Genomic DNA, 21,358 nt, shown 5'->3' with positions numbered 1-21,358 from the left:
TAGGGTTTTCTATATATAAAATCATGTCATCTGCAAAACGTCTCAGTTTCACTTCTTCCTTTCCAATGTGGATCCCTTTTATTTATTTTTCTTGACTTATTCCTCTGGCTAGGACTTCCAATACTATGTTAAATAAGAGTAGTGAAAGTGGGCATCCTTGTCTAGTTCCTGTTCTTAAAGGGATAGCTTTCAGTTTTTCTCTGTTGAGTATGATATTAGCTGTGGGTTTGTCATATCTTTATTATGTTGAGAAACTTTCCTCCTATCCCCATTTTATTCAGAATTTTTACCATAAATGGATGCTATATCTTGTTGAATGCTTTCTCTTCATCTACTGAGATGATCATGTGGTTTTTATTCTTCATTTTGTTAATGTGGTGTACCACATTGATTTATTTGTGGATTTTGAACCACAATGATGAAAACATTAAAAAATGATGTCTCAAGCTAGTGACATTCCATCTAAATCTCACATTAGTGGCCATTTACATCACCCTCTACCATTAAAAGTACCCACTTACTTTTCTGCTTCTGTCAACATGAAGTAGACATACTTCATAACGTATTCTTCCTGCTAAGTAGAACTAAAAACCCTGCTCATTATATATAAAATAAAAATAAGAAGCTTCTGAAAGGTAGAGAGAAGAAGGCAAATGGACTATGGACCTCAGGACCCAAGGAGTAACATGGTGATGAGTTCCCTGGGTTTTATTTTGCCTCATATACCCAGAGTAGATACTGGAGAAGACAGCAACCTGGAAATGCCAATAGGTGCAGACAAAAAAATTTCCAAGAAAAGTCTGCTCTCTAGCCAAAGAACTAGGAAAAGGGCAGCCTAGCAAAGTAGAAAACTTTTAGATAGTAACTACTTTATTAAGGTAAAACACCACGAATAAACTATGATCCCCTGCCACTGACCCCCCCACCCACCCACCCAACACACACACACCAGCAAAGGCTGTGTGGAAAGCCTAAACTTCCACCATTGCTAAGTTATAACAAGGTGCCCTAATCCTCCTGCTGGGGTTGTGTCAGAAAAGGCTAATTAGGGAACCAGGACTTTTCATCCCCATTGGGTAGTAAAAACCACACCCAGTGGTGTCGCCGGAGCCAATTTGGGGAGCCTGGACTTCTAACCCCTTCTAGTGGTAGCAACTCATCCTTCCCCTTCTCACTGAGAGAATGTCAGAGGAGGCCTACTTGAGAGTCAGGACATGCACCACCATTCAGTAGAGACAAGGCCACATCTACATGGTATCAGTGGAGGCCACATGGGGAAGAGTAAGGAGGTGCCCCTGCCCCTCCCAGCCAGGGGGTTAAAAGCAGAGGCCCAGTGGGCAGGCGGAACTCCCTCTCCTGGCCAGCAGTAACAAGAAGCTTTTTCTCCCTCCAGGAGTGGCAATGGACACTGAGTGGAGAATCTGAGTTTCTAACCACCACCTGGAAATAACAATGATCACGAGTCTTAAAACATAATACCCAACACATTCAGATTTCAATAGAAAATCAATTATCAAACCAAGAACTAGGAAGATTTCAAACTTAATAAGAAATAACAATGGACATGTGCCAGTACTAAGAAAATCACAGAAGTCAGAATTATCTGACAAGCATTTTAAAGCAGTTATCATAAAAATGCTTCAATGAGAAATTACGAACTTGCCTAAAACAAATGAAAAAATAGAAAGTATCAGCAAAGAATAAAAGATACAAAGAACAAAATGGAAAGTATATAATAATCAAAATGAAAAATTTAATGGCTGGGCTCAGTAGCAGAATGGAGGGGAAAGAAGAAAGAATCAGTGAATGGAAGATAGAACACTAGAAATTACTCAATCTGAAAAATAGAAAATAGACTGGAAAAAGGAGTAAACAGAGCCTCAGGGACCTGTGGGACTATAGCCAAAATCTATCATTTGTGTCATCAGAGTTCTGGAAGGAGAGAAGAAAGAGGGCCAAGATGGAAAAGTATTCAAAAAAAATAAGAGCTGAAAATTCCTCAAATTTGGCAGAAGACATAAACCTACAGAATCAAGAAGCTGAGGATATTCCAAATAGGGTAAATCCAAAGAAATTCATGCCAAAAGACAGTAAAACTTCCAAAAACCAAAGACGTAGGAAATCCTGAAAGCAGCAAGAAACAAAAACCTTATCCATATGGAGAAAATTTGAATGACTGAATTTCTCCTCAGAAAGAAGCATTTTTCAAGTTTAGAAAGGACTGTCAACCCAGAATTCTATATCCAGCATAAATGTCCTTCAGGAATGGAGGGGAAATCAAAACATTCTCAGATGAAAAAAACTAAAAGACTTTGTCATCAGCAGACCTATCCTAAAAGAATGCATTTAGAAGTTTTCTTTTCTTTTTTTTTTAAAGATTGGTCCTGAGCTAACATCTGTTGCCAATCTTCTTTTTTTCTTCTTCTTCTTCTCCCCAAAGACCCCAAGTATATAGTTGTATATTCTAGTTGTAGGTCCTTCAAGTTCTACTATGTGGAATGCTGCCTCAGCATGGCTTGATGAGGAGTACACCCAGGATCTGAACTGGTGAAACCCTGGGACATTGAAGTGGAATGCATGAACTCAGCCAATTGGCTATGGGGCTGGCCCCAGAAGTTTTCTAAAGAGAAAGCAAATGATAAAAGAAGGAATCTTAGAACATCTGGAAGGAAGAAAGAATATAGTAGAGCGAAAACATGGGTAAATACAGTAGACAAATGGAGAGGTCATAGCTAAAGTGTATGAGGTTTCTTTACAAGGTGATGAAAATTTCTAAAATTGACTGTGGTGATGGTTACAAATTATGTGTGACTATAATAAAAACCATTGAATTATACACTTTAAATGGGTGAATTGTACAGTATGTGATTTATATCTCAATAAAGCTGTCTTAAAAAATCAGAGGTAGCCCAGGACCAGCCTGGGTACTTAGTGGTTAAGTTTGCACACTCTACTTCAGTGGCCCAAGGTTTGCAGGTTTGGATCTCTGACCTACACACTGCTCATCAAGCCATGCTATGGTGTTGCCCACATACAAAACATAGAGGAAGATTGACACAGATGTTAGCTCAGGGTCAATCTTCCTCACCAAAATAAAGAATCAGTGTTAGCCTGAGGAAAGTGGTACAAGAGAACTTTCCGGGCATCATGGGAAAGTTTTATATCGTGGTCTAGGTGATGGTAACATGGGTGTAAGTCAAAACATACATTAGGCAAAATTAATCAAGCTAAATCCTTACGATCTATGTACTTACTCTTATGACAATTATACTTCAATAAAGTCTATTAGCATAAAAAAATTACGAGGTAATCTCAAATTCCATTCCAAAATGCTTTTACCAATTTATACTCATACCAATGGTATATTAGAATTCCAGTGTTCCACATCTTACCAATTGTAATACTGATAATCCAATGGGCTAAATATGGGACCTCATTCTGGTTTTAATTATCAATCCATTAATGAGGTTAGTCATGTTTGCCATTGCTTTTTGGGATATTCATATTTCAAAAAATAAGACTTTTCATACTATTTACTCAATGTTCTATTGGCTTGTTTGACATTTTCTTATCTCTTAGTCACTTATGTGTGTTACAAATATCTTCTCTCAAAATGAATCCTGTTTTATATATTGTTATGGTGCATTTCAACAACCTAGAAATTTATGATATAGTCAAAAGTAATATTTAATCATGCAGTGTGTGTGTGGGTAGGTGTGTGTGTCTTTTAAAAGAAATATCTCTCTGACACAAATGGTTAATTTTGTCATTTATATTGTCTTCAGTCCTCCTGGAAGTGTGTGTATGTGTGTGTTATGAGGTATGAATGCAGTTGTATTTCAAAATTTTCTTTATTTTTCCATATGGCTAACAGATTTTTTTGTATCACATATGATGGGTTATTGCTGGATTCTTTTTTTTCTTTAACAATTTTTTTTCCATTTCAATGTCATTTATATTCTGTCTTACTACTTATGGTTTTACAATAAATCTTGATATCTAGAAGGGCAAAAAAACCCCACACTTATTTTGATTACTAGTAAAATATAAGAGAAAATCATAGTGTTTCTTAAAGAGAATGTTTTGTAAAGGTGAGGTTTTTTTATCTTCAACTTCCTCAGATACTTTGTAATTGTGTCAAATTTAGTCACAAGCAAGTTAAAAACTTGCATCTTTTATTTTACAAATTAATTTCTTAAGGGTGAAAATTAGTTATTTGCCCTTAATGACATATTCTTTTCCATTTTTGTTCTCCATTTTGTGAACAATAATGATCACAGAAGTCTACCAGTGGTGGTACAAATTTAGTCTCACTTTCAATTTTGCACATCACTTTTTTTTTTAATTTGACTCTTGGTAATGGCAAGTATGAAGTCAGAGAGGTTTAGAATACTAATGACTTCCATTGATTTTTTACTCTATTTTGAGGAGTCTCTGATGTCTACTTAGGAATTGTCATCTTTTTGACTTGAGAGCCTCTGTTTTCTAGCCATTAATTTGGTGCCAAGCTGTGGGTGGAATGAGACCTGGAAGAATTCTAGGCCAGATTTAAATAGGACTGAGTGCTTGCTCTGTTTGAATACATTCACGTATTTGAACACCTTTGAATGAGGGAGTTACCTCTAATTATGTATTAATGATTTGGACTTATCTACTGCTTTTTATAGTTCTTTTTTGTCCTCTTGCTGCTTTGAGAATTGAGAGTAAACTATGGAAATTATGAATGTAGTATAAGTTTAAGAAATGATCTCATAAACATTGAAATCCTGATGATTAAAGCTTACCTCTATTTCTTTCCTTAATCTTTCATGTGTCTCTTTTTCTTCCTCAAGAAAACAAGTTTCTTCAATGATAGACTCTTTTACAGTTATAATTTTATCCTTTAGCTTTGTAATGTCTTCCTGTATATTTATAAAATTCAAAATATACAAGTCAAACAATGAATGGTCAGTATAAATCCAAGATTTTCAGTGTTTCTATAATGTAAGAAAACTAGCCATCACATTTAATTTTGTTAAATAGGATTAGAATATCGCTTCCATATGTACAAAGGATAAAGAACTGTTATTCAGGTGAAAAACTTTAGATTTGAAAACTTAGAACTAAAAACCAAATGAAAATAAGACATAAAGGAAAGTGGTAGTTATAGTGGCAACTGCCCAGAAATAGTATAATGGGTATTTTTAATTCTCTTGTAAGAAATTATAGGTATTTTAAGTTTGTGTCTCCCACTGTCTTCAAAGAATAGTAAAAGAAATAGAAGATGCTTAAGGTGAAATTATTAATTCATAGTGTTTGCATAACAGCATTAAGCATACTAAATTGATTTGAATTGGTCTAGATCCATCAGTCTAGAAGCTGGGACTTCAACATTTTTGTGAGTTCTACTTTCTGCAACAAATGGATTAACTGTTCACTGTGATTTTATTTGTCTATATATTTTTATTAATCCACAGAGGATTTGGGACATTTCCTTTATGCTTTTTCACATTTGGCATAGTTGTTACATATTCATGTACTTATCCAAGTTTTTAAAAATTGTGAAAATACTTTCTGAATCTAGTTAATGCAGCTATGGGTTTTTTATTAAAGTAGTGATAAATTTATCACTTAAGAAGTGTACTTGCAAAAAAGGAGTGACAGAAAAAGTTTTGATAAGTGATATTTCAAACCTGTACTTGTTTCATCTGGTTTCCTTCTGGATTTTGGAGATCTTGCACAAGTTCCTCTTTCATTGCCTTTAGTTTTTTAACAAGATCTCGTTTTTCCTGGAGTTCACTCATAAATGACCATTTGCTTTCTATTTCCCCCAAACTATCTTTATGCACTTTTATTTTTGCATGATATTCATTATATCTTATCACTTGTTCCTCAAAATCTTCTTGGGCAGCTTCTATGTCAAATTTAAGCTTTACGTTTTCTGAATGTAAGGATTTGATTTGAGTTTCTAGGCTCCCACACTGAAGTTTGGTATTCTCTATGGCAGCATCTTGCTGATAAATTTGCCTCTCTGTTTCCTTAGTTTCTGCAGAGACAGATGCTATTTGTTTTTCAAGCTCATGAAGTTCATTCTGTAATATATTTCAACATTATTATTATTAATTCACGATATGCAGCATAAGAGAAAAGTCATTGTTTTGATCCACAGTGCATGTAGGAAAATCACTTAACATAAAAAATATGTATTTATCAGATATAGAAAAATTGATGAATAGAAAGAAATGTGCAATAAAGTAAAAAAATTATTTTATAATCTCAGAGGGAGCCCAAAGTTATATATTTCTTATTTTTTAAAGTTCATCTAATTCTAAATATTACAATTTTATCATTTGTCTTAACGTTTTATATATAAAAGATACTTTACAATCATTTTAATAATGTATTTATGGGCATTGGAAGTACACACTGAAGAAAGACAATATGATAAAAATGATAAAGCCTTGGGTTAAAAAATCAAAAGATCTGGATTCTACTGCCCTTACTGCTATTTACTAGTTGGTATGATCATACATAGCAAGCTTAATTACCCTATCCAAACCTCACTTTCTTCACTTGTAAAATGAGTATAAAGGCATCTATTTTACCTCTCTGTGACATTTGGCATTTCTAACCAACACCTCCTCTTTGAAGTTTTCACACCACCACTCTTCTCTGGTTCTCCTCAGATATCTATGAGCATCCCTTCTCAATGTCAATGGTTCCTTCAAATATAGGTCTTCCTCAGGGTGCAGTCATCATAACTTCCTCTTTTCATTCTATATATAATCCTGGGGTAATCTTATCCTTACTTAAATCTTGAGCTATGTATATGATGATGATTCACAGATCACAAGTGGCTGTTGAGTCCTACACTCAGCTGCCACTGGCCATCTGAATCATCATGTCCAAAAATCAGACTAATCCCCCTCACCATCCCATCCTGTTCTTCCTTGTATCAGTTATCTATTGTCAGAACCACAAAATTTCAGTGACATACAACAATAATTGCTTATTGCTCACATGACTGGGAGCAGCTGGGATTGGCTAGATGTTGACGTTGGTTGGATTTGCTCAAATGTCTGGGGGTTGGCTGGCTGGAAGATGATTGGCTGACTGGGCTGGCTGGGGTGTCTTGGCTTTGCTTTACATGTGTCTTATCCTCCAGTGGGCCAGGCCAGACAGGTCCCTCTTATGATGATAGCAGATGCAGAAGAATGGAAGCTCAACTATGTAAGAGCTTTTTCAAGCCTCTGTTTGAATGACATCTGCTGACATCCAGCTGGTCATATGATGAAACACACAGTCGAGGGGGTAAAAGTATGCTTACTCACTATGGAAGGACACTGTAATGATACATGGCAAAGGGTGTAGATATATACAAGGAGGAAGAATCTGGACCAAAAATGCAAATTACCACACCCCTATTTTCCCAAACTAATTAACTAATGATACTACTTGGGAGCCATCCTTAATTCCTCCCTTCTCTTTATTATCTATATCTAACTGTTCATCAAGTTCTATAGATCCTCCCACCAAAACAACTCTGTAGGCCATCCTCCATCCTTTTTTTTCCCTATCTAGTAGGTTATCCTTTAAAGAAATTTATAATTTTGAGAGGGAGGCGCTGCACTAAAAAGGCAGACCCAACCTGTCTTTTCCTGGCAGAGACAAGATAGGGAAGCACCATGAAAAATACAAGATGCTGATATCTCCAGCTCTTATATCTCAATGCCCGCTTGACATTTGTATTTAGATATTTAACAGACATCTCAACTATACATGTTCAGAAAAGAACATTTATTTTACATACCCAGCATATTTCTCCTCCAGTCTTCCTCATTTCAATAAACTGTACCACTTTGCACCTGGATACTCAAAAACCTAGAAGCTATTCTTGATTCCTCCCTTTACCTTAGCCCCCACAACCTATTGACTAGCAAATCCTGATGGTTGGGCCTCCGAAATAAAATCCTCAATTCACTTCTGACCAATCTTTGTAGCGTGGTCTAGCTCCTACCTGGTCTCCCTCTCTCCATTCTTCCTCCTTTCCCCCAACTAGGCTCCATATATTAAGCAGAAGAATCTTTAAAAAACATAAATCATATCCTGTTACTTCCCTGCTCAAGATCCTCCAATGGCTTCTCATTGCACTGATAATACAATTAAAATTCCTTACTGTGGCTTGCACGGCCTTATGTGCTCTAGTCCCTCTCTACTGTGCCATCCTTCTCATGTGCTACTCTCCCCTCTTCCAGCCTCCTTCTATAACAAAACACCAAAGGCTGGGTGGCTTAAACAACAGACATTTATTTTTCACAGTACTGAAAACTAGGAAGCCCAAGATTAAGTTATGAGCAGATTTTGCTCCTGGTGATGACCCTGTCCCTGGCTTGCAGACAGCTGCCTTCTTGCTGTGTCCTCATAAGACAGAGAAAGAGAGAGAGAGCTCTGGTCTCTCTTCCTCTTCTTATCAGGACACTAATCCCATCATAGGGGCCCCACCTTCATAACCTCATCTAATTACCTCCCAAGGGCCACACCTCCAAATGCCATCACACTGGAGGGAACACAAACATTCAGTCCATAACAGCATCTCTTTGAAATCAATTGATATGTGTGGGGCTATTTCTGGACACTCTATTCTGTTCCATGGATCTGTATGTCTTATCTTTATTCCATATCACACTATCCTGGTTACTGTACTCTATAATAAATCTTAAAATCAGGTAATATATGAACTTCCAACATTGTTCTCATTCTTCAAAATTGCTTTGGAGCCAGCCCTGATGGCTTAGAGGTTAAAGTTTGGCACTTTCACTGTTTCAGTGGCCCAGGTTCATTTCCTGGCCATGCAACCACACCACCTGTCTGTGGGTAGCCAGGCTGTGGCAGCAGCTCACATAGAAGAACTAGAAGGACTTATAAGTAGGATATACAATTATGCACTGGGGCTTAGGGAGGGGGAAAAAAAAGAGGAAGATTGGCAACAGATATTAGCTCAGGGACAATCTTGACCTCCAAAAGGGGAAAAAACATGGTTTTGGCTACTCTAGGTCCTTTCCATTTCCATATGACTTTTAGAATCAGCCTGTCAATTGCTCTAAAAAGTGCCTGCTGAGATTTTGATTGAAACTGCTTTTACACTATAGATAAAATTGAAAGGACTGACATGTTAACAATACTGAATCTTCTGATTCATGAAAATGGTATATTTCTCTATTTATTTAGATCTGTAATTTCTCTTAGCCATGTTTTTCTGTCTTCAGCATACAGGTCTTACAAACCGTCTTAGTCTACTTGGGTTGCCATAACAATATACCGTAGACTCAGCGGCTTAAACAATAGAAATTTATTTCTCACAGTTCTGAAGGCTGGAAAGGGTGTCAGCATGGTTGGATTCTGGTGAGAGCTCTCTTCCTGGCTTGCAGACAGCTGTCTTCTCACTGTGTCCTCACATGGCAGAGACAGCCAGTAAGCCCTGGTGCCTCTTCTCTTTTTATATCACAAAGGCCTCACTCTCATGACCTCATCTAAGCCTAATTAATTTCCAAAGTCCCATCTCCAAATACAAATTAAATTTTAATTTCTGACTGTTTCTTTCAATGTATAGAAACACAGTTGATTTTCATATATTAGTCTTGTCTCCTTCAACATTTCTAAACTCACTTATTAGTCCTAGTAGTTTATTTTTTTTATAGATTCCTTAGGATTTTCTAAAGATAATCATGCCATATGTAAATAAAAACAGTTCTACTTCCTCCTTTCCAATCTGGATGCCTTCTATTTATTTTTCTTGCCTGATTGCACTGGCTTGAACTACCAGTACCACAGAATGAACAGAAGTGGTAAGGGCACACATCCTCGCCTGGTTCCTGATCTTAGGAGAGAAATATTCGTCTTTTACCATGAGATATGAAGTTGGCTGTAGGATTCATGTAGGGATGTAGATGCCCTTTTTAGATTGAGGAAGTTCTGTTCTATTCCTACTCTGCTGAGAATTTTTATCATGAATGGATGTTGGATTATGACAAGTGTTTTTTATGCATCTGGAATTCTCTTTCTAAAACATAAATTTAATCTTTTGCTCCCTTGCTTAAAGCTCATCAAAACCTTCCCATCACCTTTAGAATAAAGTCTGGATTTCTTATCATGGTATATATCTCCCACCACTTCTCAAAACACACTCTAGACTATACCACCACCAAACTACATATAGTTCTATGAATGTATCAATGCGATTCCAAGACTTTGTGAATTTTCTCAGGTTCTTCTTTTTGGAATATCATCCTCCTCACCCTCTAACCCTTAAACCTGTCCCAGATACCATTCAAGTGAACTCCAGCTATCCTTTAAAACTCAACTGAAACATCACTTTCTTTTGATCACTTCTTCCGGGTTAAATCTGTGTTCATGCCTCTATTGACACTACTCCCTGCATGTAATTATTTATTTACTTCTTTGTCTCCCTCTTCAATAGATGGTGAGAAACTTAAGAGCAAGGACAATGTTTAGCAAAATGCTTAATAGAACATAAGCCCTCAATATAAGTGAAATAACATCTGTGAAACTCTTTGAAGACTGAGAAGTTTTACAGAAAATATCTAAACCTAATGTCAAAATCCAGCCCTATACTGTCCACCAGAGCCCGAGCAAGAATATCCTACATATATTTATAAGTATTAATTCATTTAATCCTCATGAAAATCTTAGAAGTAGGTCCTATTGTTATCTCCATTTTACAAATATGAAAACAGAAGCACAGAGAAATTAAACCACTGAGCGACAAGTAGCAAATCTTATTTTTCAAACTAGGCAGCTGGGCTCTAGAGCCTATTCTTTTCATTTCTATGATATATTTCATTAAGAAAAACCTTTACAAAGCACATAGTAAAGATACTATTTCCATTTTTCTTCTTCTTCTTCTTCTTCTTCTTCTTTTTTTTTTGCTGAGGAAGATTCACCCTGAGTTAACTTCCAATGCCAATCCTCCTTTTTTTTTGGTCAAGGAAGATTACCCCTGGCTAACATCCCTGCCAATCTTCCTCTATTTTTCTTTTTGTATGTGAGACACCGCCACAGCATGGCTGGTGAGTGGAGTAGATCTGTTCCTGGGATCCAAACCCATGAACCCAGGCTACCAAAGCAGAGTGCATGGAACTTTAACCCCTTGGCCATGCGGCTGGGACCTCCATATTACTTCTTTAGCTATATTAACAGAGCACAGTTATATCTAATTATGCTGCATGCAAAAACCAATTACAGCTTCCAGATTACCTGTAGTGGAATTATGAATATATTATGAAATATAAGGGACACAGAAATGTTCTCTGTCTACTTGAAATGTTCACTCACTAGTTCACAACTAGTAACTCACAAGCCATAGCTTTAAAAACACTGGCTTAAAAACTTAACCTTCCTTCAATTCAGCATTTTAGGAAGAACTATCAAATAGAAGTAAATTTAAAATAATTTTGTGTGACACATTGGGTTTTATATGCTCATAGTACAGTTGCAATGACACTGCCGAATCTTTGCATACTGGGTGTGTAAAATGTTCCATGAAACTCAAATGCTCATATAGACTTCACTTAGTGATAAAAGAATAATTAAGAAGGAGTAAGTGTGAAACAGAAGTGTTTAAAATTGCCTCCCCAAATTAAGTATCCTTAAAAACTTCTCTGTTACTAACTTAAAATAGTTTTGAAGAAAGTAAAGACTCATTTAAAAGACTGTATGAAATAGGTTACCTGCAAATGGAATAAAACTTTTTTATTTTTCTCTATTTCTGATGTTTGTGATTGTTGTTGCTTTGCCACTTGCTCTACAGCATCAGTTAATGAAGATGTGTCCTGTTTAGCCACAGCTAGACAAAAGAATATAGCACATAAAAATTTAAATGCAGACATTCTAAGAAAGTTATGCTTCTTTACTCAAAATCATGAAAAATTTGATATTTTCTCATAAATAAACGACATTTAGGATTGGTAATCTTCCCTTTATGACTATAAACAAAACCAAAATCAAAGGCAATAATAATAGACAATTGAAAATAGCCTACTGCAGTGTTATATTTATTCCTTTATGGAACAACATAAATATTTTGATTGTCCTATTTTTTTTTATCCAGACCACTTGCATAAATACTATAATTATAGTGCTGCCATAACAACTTTATAGCAATTACAGTTAATGAATTTTCATTATAGGCCTGCATTCTCAGGTTGTTATGCCTTTTCTAAAAACTGTATATGTTTCTTCCTGGCAAAATTTAACAGCTTCCCTCTATTCTAATTTGCTATCAATTTTAACACAATCATCCTATCATAGTACTTTGTTGTCCCTTATCTTTTAATTATGTATTTCTTAAGAATCCTTCATTACCTTCTTCAGGAACTCCTTGACTCTTCCTTTCTATGTTGCCTGACATTCTTGTGTGCCTCTTTTCCCCTTTCTGGTTCACCTTCTTTACTCCTACAAAATAATCATCGTTGATAATCTTTCATTTTTCTTTATTTTTTTCCTTTCATATATTGGTGATTCTAAAAGTAAATTAATTGTCAAATACCTCCCAGGGATGGCAATGACATTTCATCATTTGTTCTAAGAGTTAAATACAATGGTTAAGTGAGAGATTTTTGGAGGAAAGTAGAACTGTATCTGAATCTTGGTTCTCCTGCTTTTCAACTGTTATGAGCTTGAGCAAGTTTCTTAACTTCTCTGATCATCAGTGTCCCCACCGGTAAAACCTCACAGGGCTTTTGTAATAATTAAAGTAATATATGTAACAAGCTTAACACGGTACCTGACATATATAGTGAGTAATTAATTATTATGGATTAGTAGTCGGTACCTCCAGTACGATGATGAAATGGGTTCTGAAACTGTAACCAGAATCAGTGAGAAACAGTGCCAAGGTGGATTAACAATTTCTGCCGCGGGTCTAGGATATAGGGAATGTAGCACTCCTGTCCAGTGCTATTCTGGCTGGGGTACTCCCTGTGCAAGTTTAAAACCTTATTTCAATCTTTTCTATATCTAGGAGTAACTGATAAGATGAATGGGTAGATATTTTTCTTCTTTGAACGAAGGAGAGAAAGAGTTCCTTCCCTCTACCAACACAGCAAATGCTGAGTTGGCAGAGTAAAGGCATTACCAGCTTTTGGGAAAAGGGTATCTGAATTTGCCTGTCCATTCCTACATAAATGAAATTGTACAAGTTTGCATGATTAAAAAATTTACTGTTGTTAAATACTTCTGAAATTGTCATCACCTATTTAACATTTGAACATATGGATTTTTTATATTTAGATGACATCTGTTTTAAAAAAATCTTAGTTGATTTTTATAGAACCTGTGAATCTTTCCAATCATACTAAAGTCATGTCATGACAAACTTTGCAAGCCAAAAGAAGTGAAATATTATCATAACAGTAAGGCACATGTAAGGAAGCTTTCACAAGGAAATCTGCAGGATCACTAAGTATCTTTCCTAAAGATAAGTTACATTCAAAGTTTTGTATACAAGTTAGATGTGTTTTCCAAAAACAAAATTTTAAAGGATTGAAACTTGATATATAAGCAAAAAGGAAAGAACAACAAAGTTGAATTGCTTCCTAAATCAGGAGACTCAAATCTACCCAGAAATATCTTATCAAGCTAAAGAAATCCTGAGAGCTTAACTCAGCAGAGGGTCATAATAACCCCTGAGAATTTACAATTCTTCTCTGTTTCTTCACTCCCTTCAAATCCCATTTCAAACTTGCCTCTTTTATGATGTCTTCCTTGAAACTGAGTCCATTTCCTCTTCATGCTATTAACCTATGTCCTTTCTGCTTAACATGCGGACTGCCCCAGATTAATGCTAATATAGCCAAATCTGATTTTCTCTCTAGCTCTTTTGCATGGGTTTCACGATCACAGACTTCACCCTTAATTCTCTCTATCTATCTACCTTGAAAAGTGCAGGCCCTTTACGTTTATACTTCCAGTTAGTTCTCTCAATTAATTACAATAGTAAACATATAGTGCTTACTTTGTGCCAGACATTGTTCTAAGTGCTTTACATAAAAAATAACAACAAAAACAAACATTATATAGTGATTATTCTGTGCCATGTATAAGAACTTTACAAATATTAACTCATTGAACCTTATGAGGTAGATACTATTATTATAATTTTCATTTTACAGAGAAATACAGTGAGCTCAAAGAGATCAAAAAATTTACCCAAACTAAGACACCTATTAGTGTGAGATTTGATTTGAATTCAGGTGGTTTGGCTCCAGGGTTCACGTTCTTAACCAGTAGGCTAGACTACCAAGATTATAATTTTTTAAAGAGGAGAGCCATGTCTTTATATACCACTCCAGAATCCAACTACTTTTGTATTCCTGTATTGCTAAAATACCACTTTAGTCAACTCTCTCCTTTCCATTCCCACGGCTACCCACATTTCTTCTTAGGGGAACTATTTCAGTAAAGTCCACTGATGGAACTGCTAGAGTTTCTACAGACCTCCAGTGGCCTCAACACCACAATTTGCACTATCAAGAGGAGATTCTGAGTTCTTCATGCTCCTGGGAAGTTCCTTCTAGGTAAGTTACCTTTCTGGTGAGTCCTCCTGTTTCTCTCTCCCCCAAATCATAGTGTCATCTCCACAAACTGCCTAAGACACTCACTGTGTACTATTCCCATTTTACCCTACATCCCTGTTAACCTCAATCTCCAGGAGAAGACTGAGACTCCCAGATCATTCCTCATCTTGAAGACCCAAGACTCATGCTTGGTAAGTCCCCTGATTTGATAGTTACCCACTCTCCAGCTCTTTTATATCCTTCCATTGTGACCCCTGAAACTCTTGGTCCATCTTCAGCAAAATCCTCTCTATTTTCAGTCTCTTCAGTGAACTTTCCCTTCATCTTTTGCTCGAACCGAAATCCTCCAAAGATACTGCTTCCTCATTCTCAAGCCACTAAGTCTGGACGTGAGGCATTTTTCCTGCTTTCCATTACCATGTGCCTGGCACATAATAGGGACCTAATTGTAGTCAATCTCCACTCTAATTCACCCTGTCCACTGACAGAATAATGCTTGCAAAATACTGTTCTGATCATGTCAACATCACAGCCAACTTTCAACTCCATCTTAGATGGCATCTCCTTTAAGAAGTTTTTCTTGATCTTTCTGGATAGATATGATCTCTCTCGCTCTTTAGTGCAATTTCTTCTATATCCCTATTATACCATGATAGATATCAGTATAGGTTCTAGAGTAAGACAGAGCTAGTTTAGAGTCCAGGTTGTGCCACTTTCTAGTTTATTAGATAAATTCTTTCCAACTCAGGCCTCACATTCTTTATCTGTAAAATGAGAACAAGAGTAGTACCTGCCTCATTAGGATTATTGTGAAGACTAAAAGGAATAATGCATTTAAAGCATTCAGCAAACTCCTGCCACTCAACAAATTTTTACTCTTATTCCCATTCTTTTATATGATATTTCCCCATTAGACTGAATGTGTATTGTTTTCACACCATTGTAAAGTCAAAAAGTCCTAAGTCGAACCATGGTTGAGTTGGGGACCGTTTGTACAGGCAAGGCATTGTGGGGACTAGAAAGATGAATTAAGTGACTCTGACTCCAAAACAAAAAGCTTCATGAAGGCAAATACAGTGTCTTACTTATTTTCGTATTCCCTAAAGAATCTGTTGAAGAAACCTAAAAAATGAAAAAAATTAAACTTATAGAATAAAAAAACAAAGTGACTGGTACCTCTTGATCTCGATTTCTGAAGCAACATAAATTGAAGAACTCTTAGATGATATTTATTTAAACCAACTATTCATGAAAGGATATCTGCTTTAAAATTGGGAAAGTTTTGGGTTCTTCTCTGTCTGGATCTCTGCTGTAGAATGGACATAAAATAAAAATGAAAACAAGCTACTGCCATCTACTGATAATTCATTACAATTGCACAAGTCAATGAAAACAAGAGTTTAGAGACTAGACAATATCAATTACTCTTTCATTCAAACCACAAATGTGGGTACATGTTTCAGATCTTTCTAGATTCATGATGGGGTTATGTCTAATAAACCTATCATAAGCGGAAAATACCTAAGTTGAAACTGCATGAAATACACTTCAACTACTGAACATCATAGCTTAGCCTAGCCTACCTTAAACATGATCAGAACGCTTACATTAGGCCACATTGGGCAAAATCATCTAACGCAAAGCCTCTTTTATAGTAAAGTGTTGAATATCTCATGTAATCTATTGAATACTGTACTGAAAGTGAAAACCAGAATGGTCGTATGGGTACAGATGGTTGTCAGTGTATTGGTTGTGTACCCTGGTGATGGTAGGGTTGACTGGGAGCTGTGGCTTGCTGCCTCTGCCCAGCATCATGAGAGAGTATCGTACAGCACATTGCTAGCCTGGAAAAGATCAAAATTCAAAAACTGAAGTATGGTTTCTAATGAATATGTATTCTTCTCACACCATTGCAAAGTCAAAGAGTCCTAAGTCAACACCATGGTTAAGATGGGGACTGTCTGTGTATGCAAGGCATTGTGGGGACTAGAAAGATGAATTAAGTGACTCTGATTCAAAAAAAAACCACCAATCTTACAATACCTACAGTATTTGGTAGCAAATGTCCAAACTCATATATAAAACACAATCATTTAGGAACGATACTTTCAACTCCAAAAAAGCTTTATAGAAAACGATGCAATGGAAATACTATAATAAACTACCATTCTTCTGTAATAACTATAGTCAACATTTGTTGAATATTTACAAATAACTGGCACTGTTCTAAGTGCTTTTACATGGATTATGTTTATTGTCTCTCAAAGTAATCCTACAAGCTAGATATTATTTTACCTATATTTTATAAATTAGCAAACTAAGACTTGGAGAAATTAGAAAATTTGCCAAGGGTCACACATCCAACAAGTAGCAAGGATGGAATTTGAAGCAATTAGGATCCAAATTAACATTTATTAGGCACTTCTATGTAGTAAAGCACTGTGATAAGCCTGATTTGTGCACTATCTCATCTGAATTCAAGAGGCAAGCTTCTGTATTCGACCCTTGGGAGGAGGTTTTAAAAGGGCCATGGTTCAAGCTTTTGGAAACTCATCATCTGGTACCTCCCTCACAGCTAATGAGCAAAATAAAGCAAGGCTGTCAAACTCCACTGGGGCTTTTGAGAGCTTTTGGCTTAGAAGAATTAAGAGGAGGCAATTGTATATGTTCACCCGTGTCACATAAGTACCCTTTTTCATTCTGAATGGAAAGAGCTGCTGTGTGTGGACCTGCTAGGTGGTCAAAGTAGTTAAGTTTATACTTTCATTTTACCCTCTTTAAAATAGATATTTTATCAGAAAACAAGGAAAGAAAAATTATGTACATACTTCTCACATAAAGGTGAAATTGTTTTTGCTTTTTAAGTGGGAGAGGGAGTTTAAAACTGATGTTCGACTGAGGAAGCTAAAAAATTAACCTGAGAGAAGATGAGATAAAAGGATTTCCTGGAATCAAGCAAATTTTGAATTATGGTCTATATTTGTCATTAACATGATGGAATCAGATCTGGGTGGTTCAATTCCAACAAATAAAATAAAGATAATAATGGGAAAAATATGACATACTGCACAAATGAGTAAGAATCAATAATACATACTTCAGGTAAAAAAGACTATAAGTCTTTTCAACCACATGTTTTCCAGAGAAGTTATAACATCATCAGAGTCATCCAAAAGGATTTAATTAATTGAATCATTAAAAATTTATTTCATACCTACTATATATCAGTGTCTTAGGATCTGCTAAGACTAGGGATTATTCTCTTCTCTGACTAAGCAACAAGATTAAAGTTTCAGGATACTGAAAACAGAAAGAAGCCAGAGGATTTGTACTGTTCCTTTACTTCCTATCAAAGACAACATAGGCAACATTCATGCATTACTCACCTTGCTTCTAGCTTTCTACCAAAGGTGGGATTTCTCTGAATGTACCAATAGTACTGGACTACCAAAATATCTCATTTTGGGGTGCAGACATACAAAGATTGGTCTAAAGCTCAAATCCAAGCTTTAAGGGATGCCTAGGCAACTGTTTCAAACAGAAATGATAGGCCTTCTGCAAAGTCTATTTATCACCTACCTGCTTATCTCACTCAGGAAAGCAAACGGCAAGGTCTTTTTTTGCTCTATATACAAGTAAGTATGATTTCTAAACCAAGAGGAGCTTGTAGTGGGTTGAATGACAGCCCCTGCCAAAATACATCCATATAATAACCCCAGAATCTGTGAATGTGATCTTATTTGGAAACATGGTTTTTGAGGATATAATTAAGAATCTCCAGATGAGATCATCCTGCATTTAGGGTGTGCCACGTGAGAGACTGAATATGCAAAAAACAGTGGCCAGATCATATACAAATATAGAACTCTGACCTACAACCTGCAGCAACCAACCCAGGAAATCAACTTGTTATCTACAGTAATCAGTGCAGGAAACCATCCTGCTATCTGTAAATTAGACTTGTAGGACATCAGACCACTATTGCTAATAACAGTTCAGGAAACCAAACCATAACTCCTGTAACAATTGGCCCCAAACGTCCAGTGCTTGATTGATAACTGACAGTGTCCCTAATTTTTGTCTCCACTTCCAACTTGCGACCAACCAGAGAAGCCAAATATTCATCTTTAATGAATTGCACAGGATGCCCTGCTTGTAATTAGCCCACCTACAGCTTCCCCACGCCAATAGCCTCTAATCAGGGTACACCTGAAGACTTCCCTTTTTCCACTATAAAGCTTTCCCACTCCTCTGCCTGCCTTCAAGTCTCTGCCAAAATAAAAGTGATGGTGGCTGACTCCCTTGCTATAACAAGCTCTGAATAAATCACCTTTGCTTGTTCTCATATGGTTGGCCTTTCCTTATTTCCACACAGGTATCTTTATATCAGACAGGTAGAGGGACATTTGAGATAGAGACATACACTAAGAGACTGTATGAGGTTGGAAACACACAGTCTCACGTGAAGAAACACTTGGAGCCACTCAAAGTTGGAAGAGGCAAGGAAAACGAGATGCTTTGAAGGGAGCATGGTCCTGACAACACCTTGATTTGAGACTTCTACCTCAGTAACTGTGAGAGAATACATTCTTCTTGTTTTAAGCCATCTAGTTTGTGGTAATTTGTTATGGCAGCCTTAGGAAACTAACGCAAGCTTTTAACAAGGAAATTTACATGTTATATGGCCTTTTCTGGAAGGACCAATAAACCTGAGTGTAAATGGCCTAAAAACAACTGTTCACAGTTTTTAAAAGTTCTACTTATTCTCATGAGAAGAAAGATTTACATGGTGATGTAAGAAAGGGCATTTCTCCAATGGTTTCCTTTAATAGCCAGGCACTATCTTTGCCCTCAAAATGCTCTAAGTCCCTATGAGGGAGACAGACACATAGTCAAATAATGAAAATGTAGAGGTACAGTAGATGCTCTCTTAGTCTACCTACACTTGACCTCTAACCAATTAACTCATTCTGTTTCCCTTGTAAATCATAATCTGCTAATTCCCCTATCACGCTGAATGCTCATGCTGAACGCTTGTGGTTAGGAAGCTACTCTCCAGTGAGTCTGCCCACTTCTCCTCCTATCAGTTGAATTGTACAATCTGACAATGAGTTACTTGTGTTTCTTCTGAAACCTGTTTTTGCCAGTTGTACTTGTTATTCTGCTTTCATAATTAATTCAATATTATGTAAACCAATGAAATAGTGTGGAAATAAAGTTTGTTGTTTCTTTAAAATCTGTTTAATATTTTGGAAAGACCCAATAAAGGTAAGTTGTTTGAATGTGTGAGATAACTATAAAAGATTATTAAGAAGAAATCTGCACTCAGCTTCGCAAGTGCCTGTAAGTTACCTTCCTCTTAAAGGAACGAAATCTTGGGAAATCTTAGCTAATGGTCTCGAGGTAGAGTTTATGCAAGAGATGCAACGCAGAACTCTCGGCAGCAGACCACATGCAAGGAAAAGGCCTTGGACTTTCTCAATAGATTGCCAAATGAGCATAGAATTGTTATACGTCAAAACAAAATGTTTAAGGTATTTATGTTATACTTTTTCATGACTTTGATTTCTTTTTAAAAGAGCTTTACATAGAGATAATTTATATACCATCAAGTTCATCCTTATAAAGTGTACAATTCAATGTTTAATTGACTTTTTCAATTTATTGCTTGGTTATGGGTCCAGACTGCATCTATGAGAGGGCTGCTTCTATACGAACAAAATGCTAAAGAAGCAATTAATTCTGCTTGGTGAAGGGATGGGGATTCAAGGAAGGTTATATTTGAGCTTGAAAGATCTTGAACAAGCAGCAGTTAAATAAGCATATAAAGAGAAGAGTCTTCTAAGTAGAAGGACTAGTGTATGTAAAGGATGAGACCATGTGGCCCAACCAAGGAACAGCCTTTAATTTGAGTGGCTTGGGAACAGAGTAGTTGTCTTTTCAAATCTGATTATGCATCTGAATCATCTGTAGAGATTAAAACAAAACAAAACAGCAAAGCCAAACATGCCCGGACTCGACTCCCAGAGATTCTGATTCAAATGCATATCTGGAGTGGGGTTCTTGGATCTCTTTTTTTTTAAGTTCTGCTTATAGTTCTGATGTGCAGACAGGATTGAGAACCACTGGAGTGGGGTGAATGGGGATGAGGTAAGAGAGCATTAGGAGAGGAGGCTAGATAGTTTAGGACCAGATGGTGAAAGGAAATGGTATGTAACTACAATGACAAATTCTCTCTTCCCTGACAGCTTCCCTATTTTGAAATATTTCTTTTTAAATTTTTTACTGCCACTACTGTTGCATGAAAGAAAATGAATTCCCACTACTGTCTATAAAAACAGAGATAAATGTTTTAAACCAGCTTTGTAACTAAAAGACCTCTCTTTTTCTTAAGGGAAAATTTAACATAAAACAAGCTCAGTGCAGAGAGTGCCCCTTCTGATCAGGTGTACCATCTACCACTCAAGGGCCTTAACAAATGGCCAGCAAAAATAATGCCAATGCAAATTTTGACAAAAACATCTGCAAGGGACACTGAACAGTGGGTTCCTATTCTGGGTTGGTGAGCCCGCTATTTAGTCAAACAGAACAGCAGCACTTGCCCACCTCCAACTGCTCTTCTGAATTCTCAGGTACCCGAGAGTCTCTCTTTCAGGTAAAGGTTCTTCAGTACTTATCATCTGAGCACAATCAAGATAAGAGGATGTCCCCTTCCATCATAACCAGTTCCACAGGAAGCACCCTTTCTCCTACTCTTTGAAGGCTGGATACACTTTCCCTTTACC

The 21,358-nt window shown here is 36.5% G+C and overlaps 1 protein-coding gene across 2 annotated transcripts in view; it reads right to left on the bottom strand.

The window, feature by feature from the left end:
* Positions 1-21,358, bottom strand: part of CCDC122 (coiled-coil domain containing 122) — a 33,463-nt gene that overhangs the window by 11,644 nt on the left and 461 nt on the right. Inside the window, exons 1-6 of one of the 2 annotated variants that reach the window (XM_023621623.2) lie at positions 21,180-21,317; positions 15,750-15,882; positions 12,361-12,450; positions 11,727-11,842; positions 5,673-6,071; positions 4,785-4,901 (exon numbers count right to left, since the gene is read on the bottom strand). In XM_023621623.2, the coding sequence (XP_023477391.1) occupies positions 4,785-4,901; positions 5,673-6,071; positions 11,727-11,842; positions 12,361-12,450; positions 15,750-15,777 (750 nt within the window). In that variant the 5' untranslated portion in view covers positions 15,778-15,882; positions 21,180-21,317. Of the gene's footprint in view, positions 1-4,784; positions 4,902-5,672; positions 6,072-11,726; positions 11,843-12,360; positions 12,451-15,749; positions 15,883-21,179; positions 21,318-21,358 lie in introns of those variants that run through there. The other variant, XM_023621622.2, reaches the window with a different exon arrangement.

The sequence above is a fragment of the Equus caballus genome, chromosome 17 (assembly GCF_041296265.1).
Source record: "Equus caballus isolate H_3958 breed thoroughbred chromosome 17, TB-T2T, whole genome shotgun sequence".
Taxonomy (NCBI): domain Eukaryota; kingdom Metazoa; phylum Chordata; class Mammalia; order Perissodactyla; family Equidae; genus Equus; species Equus caballus.
The sequence above is the reverse complement of the archived record's forward strand: the minus strand, read 5'-3'. Positions and strand labels throughout refer to the sequence as shown.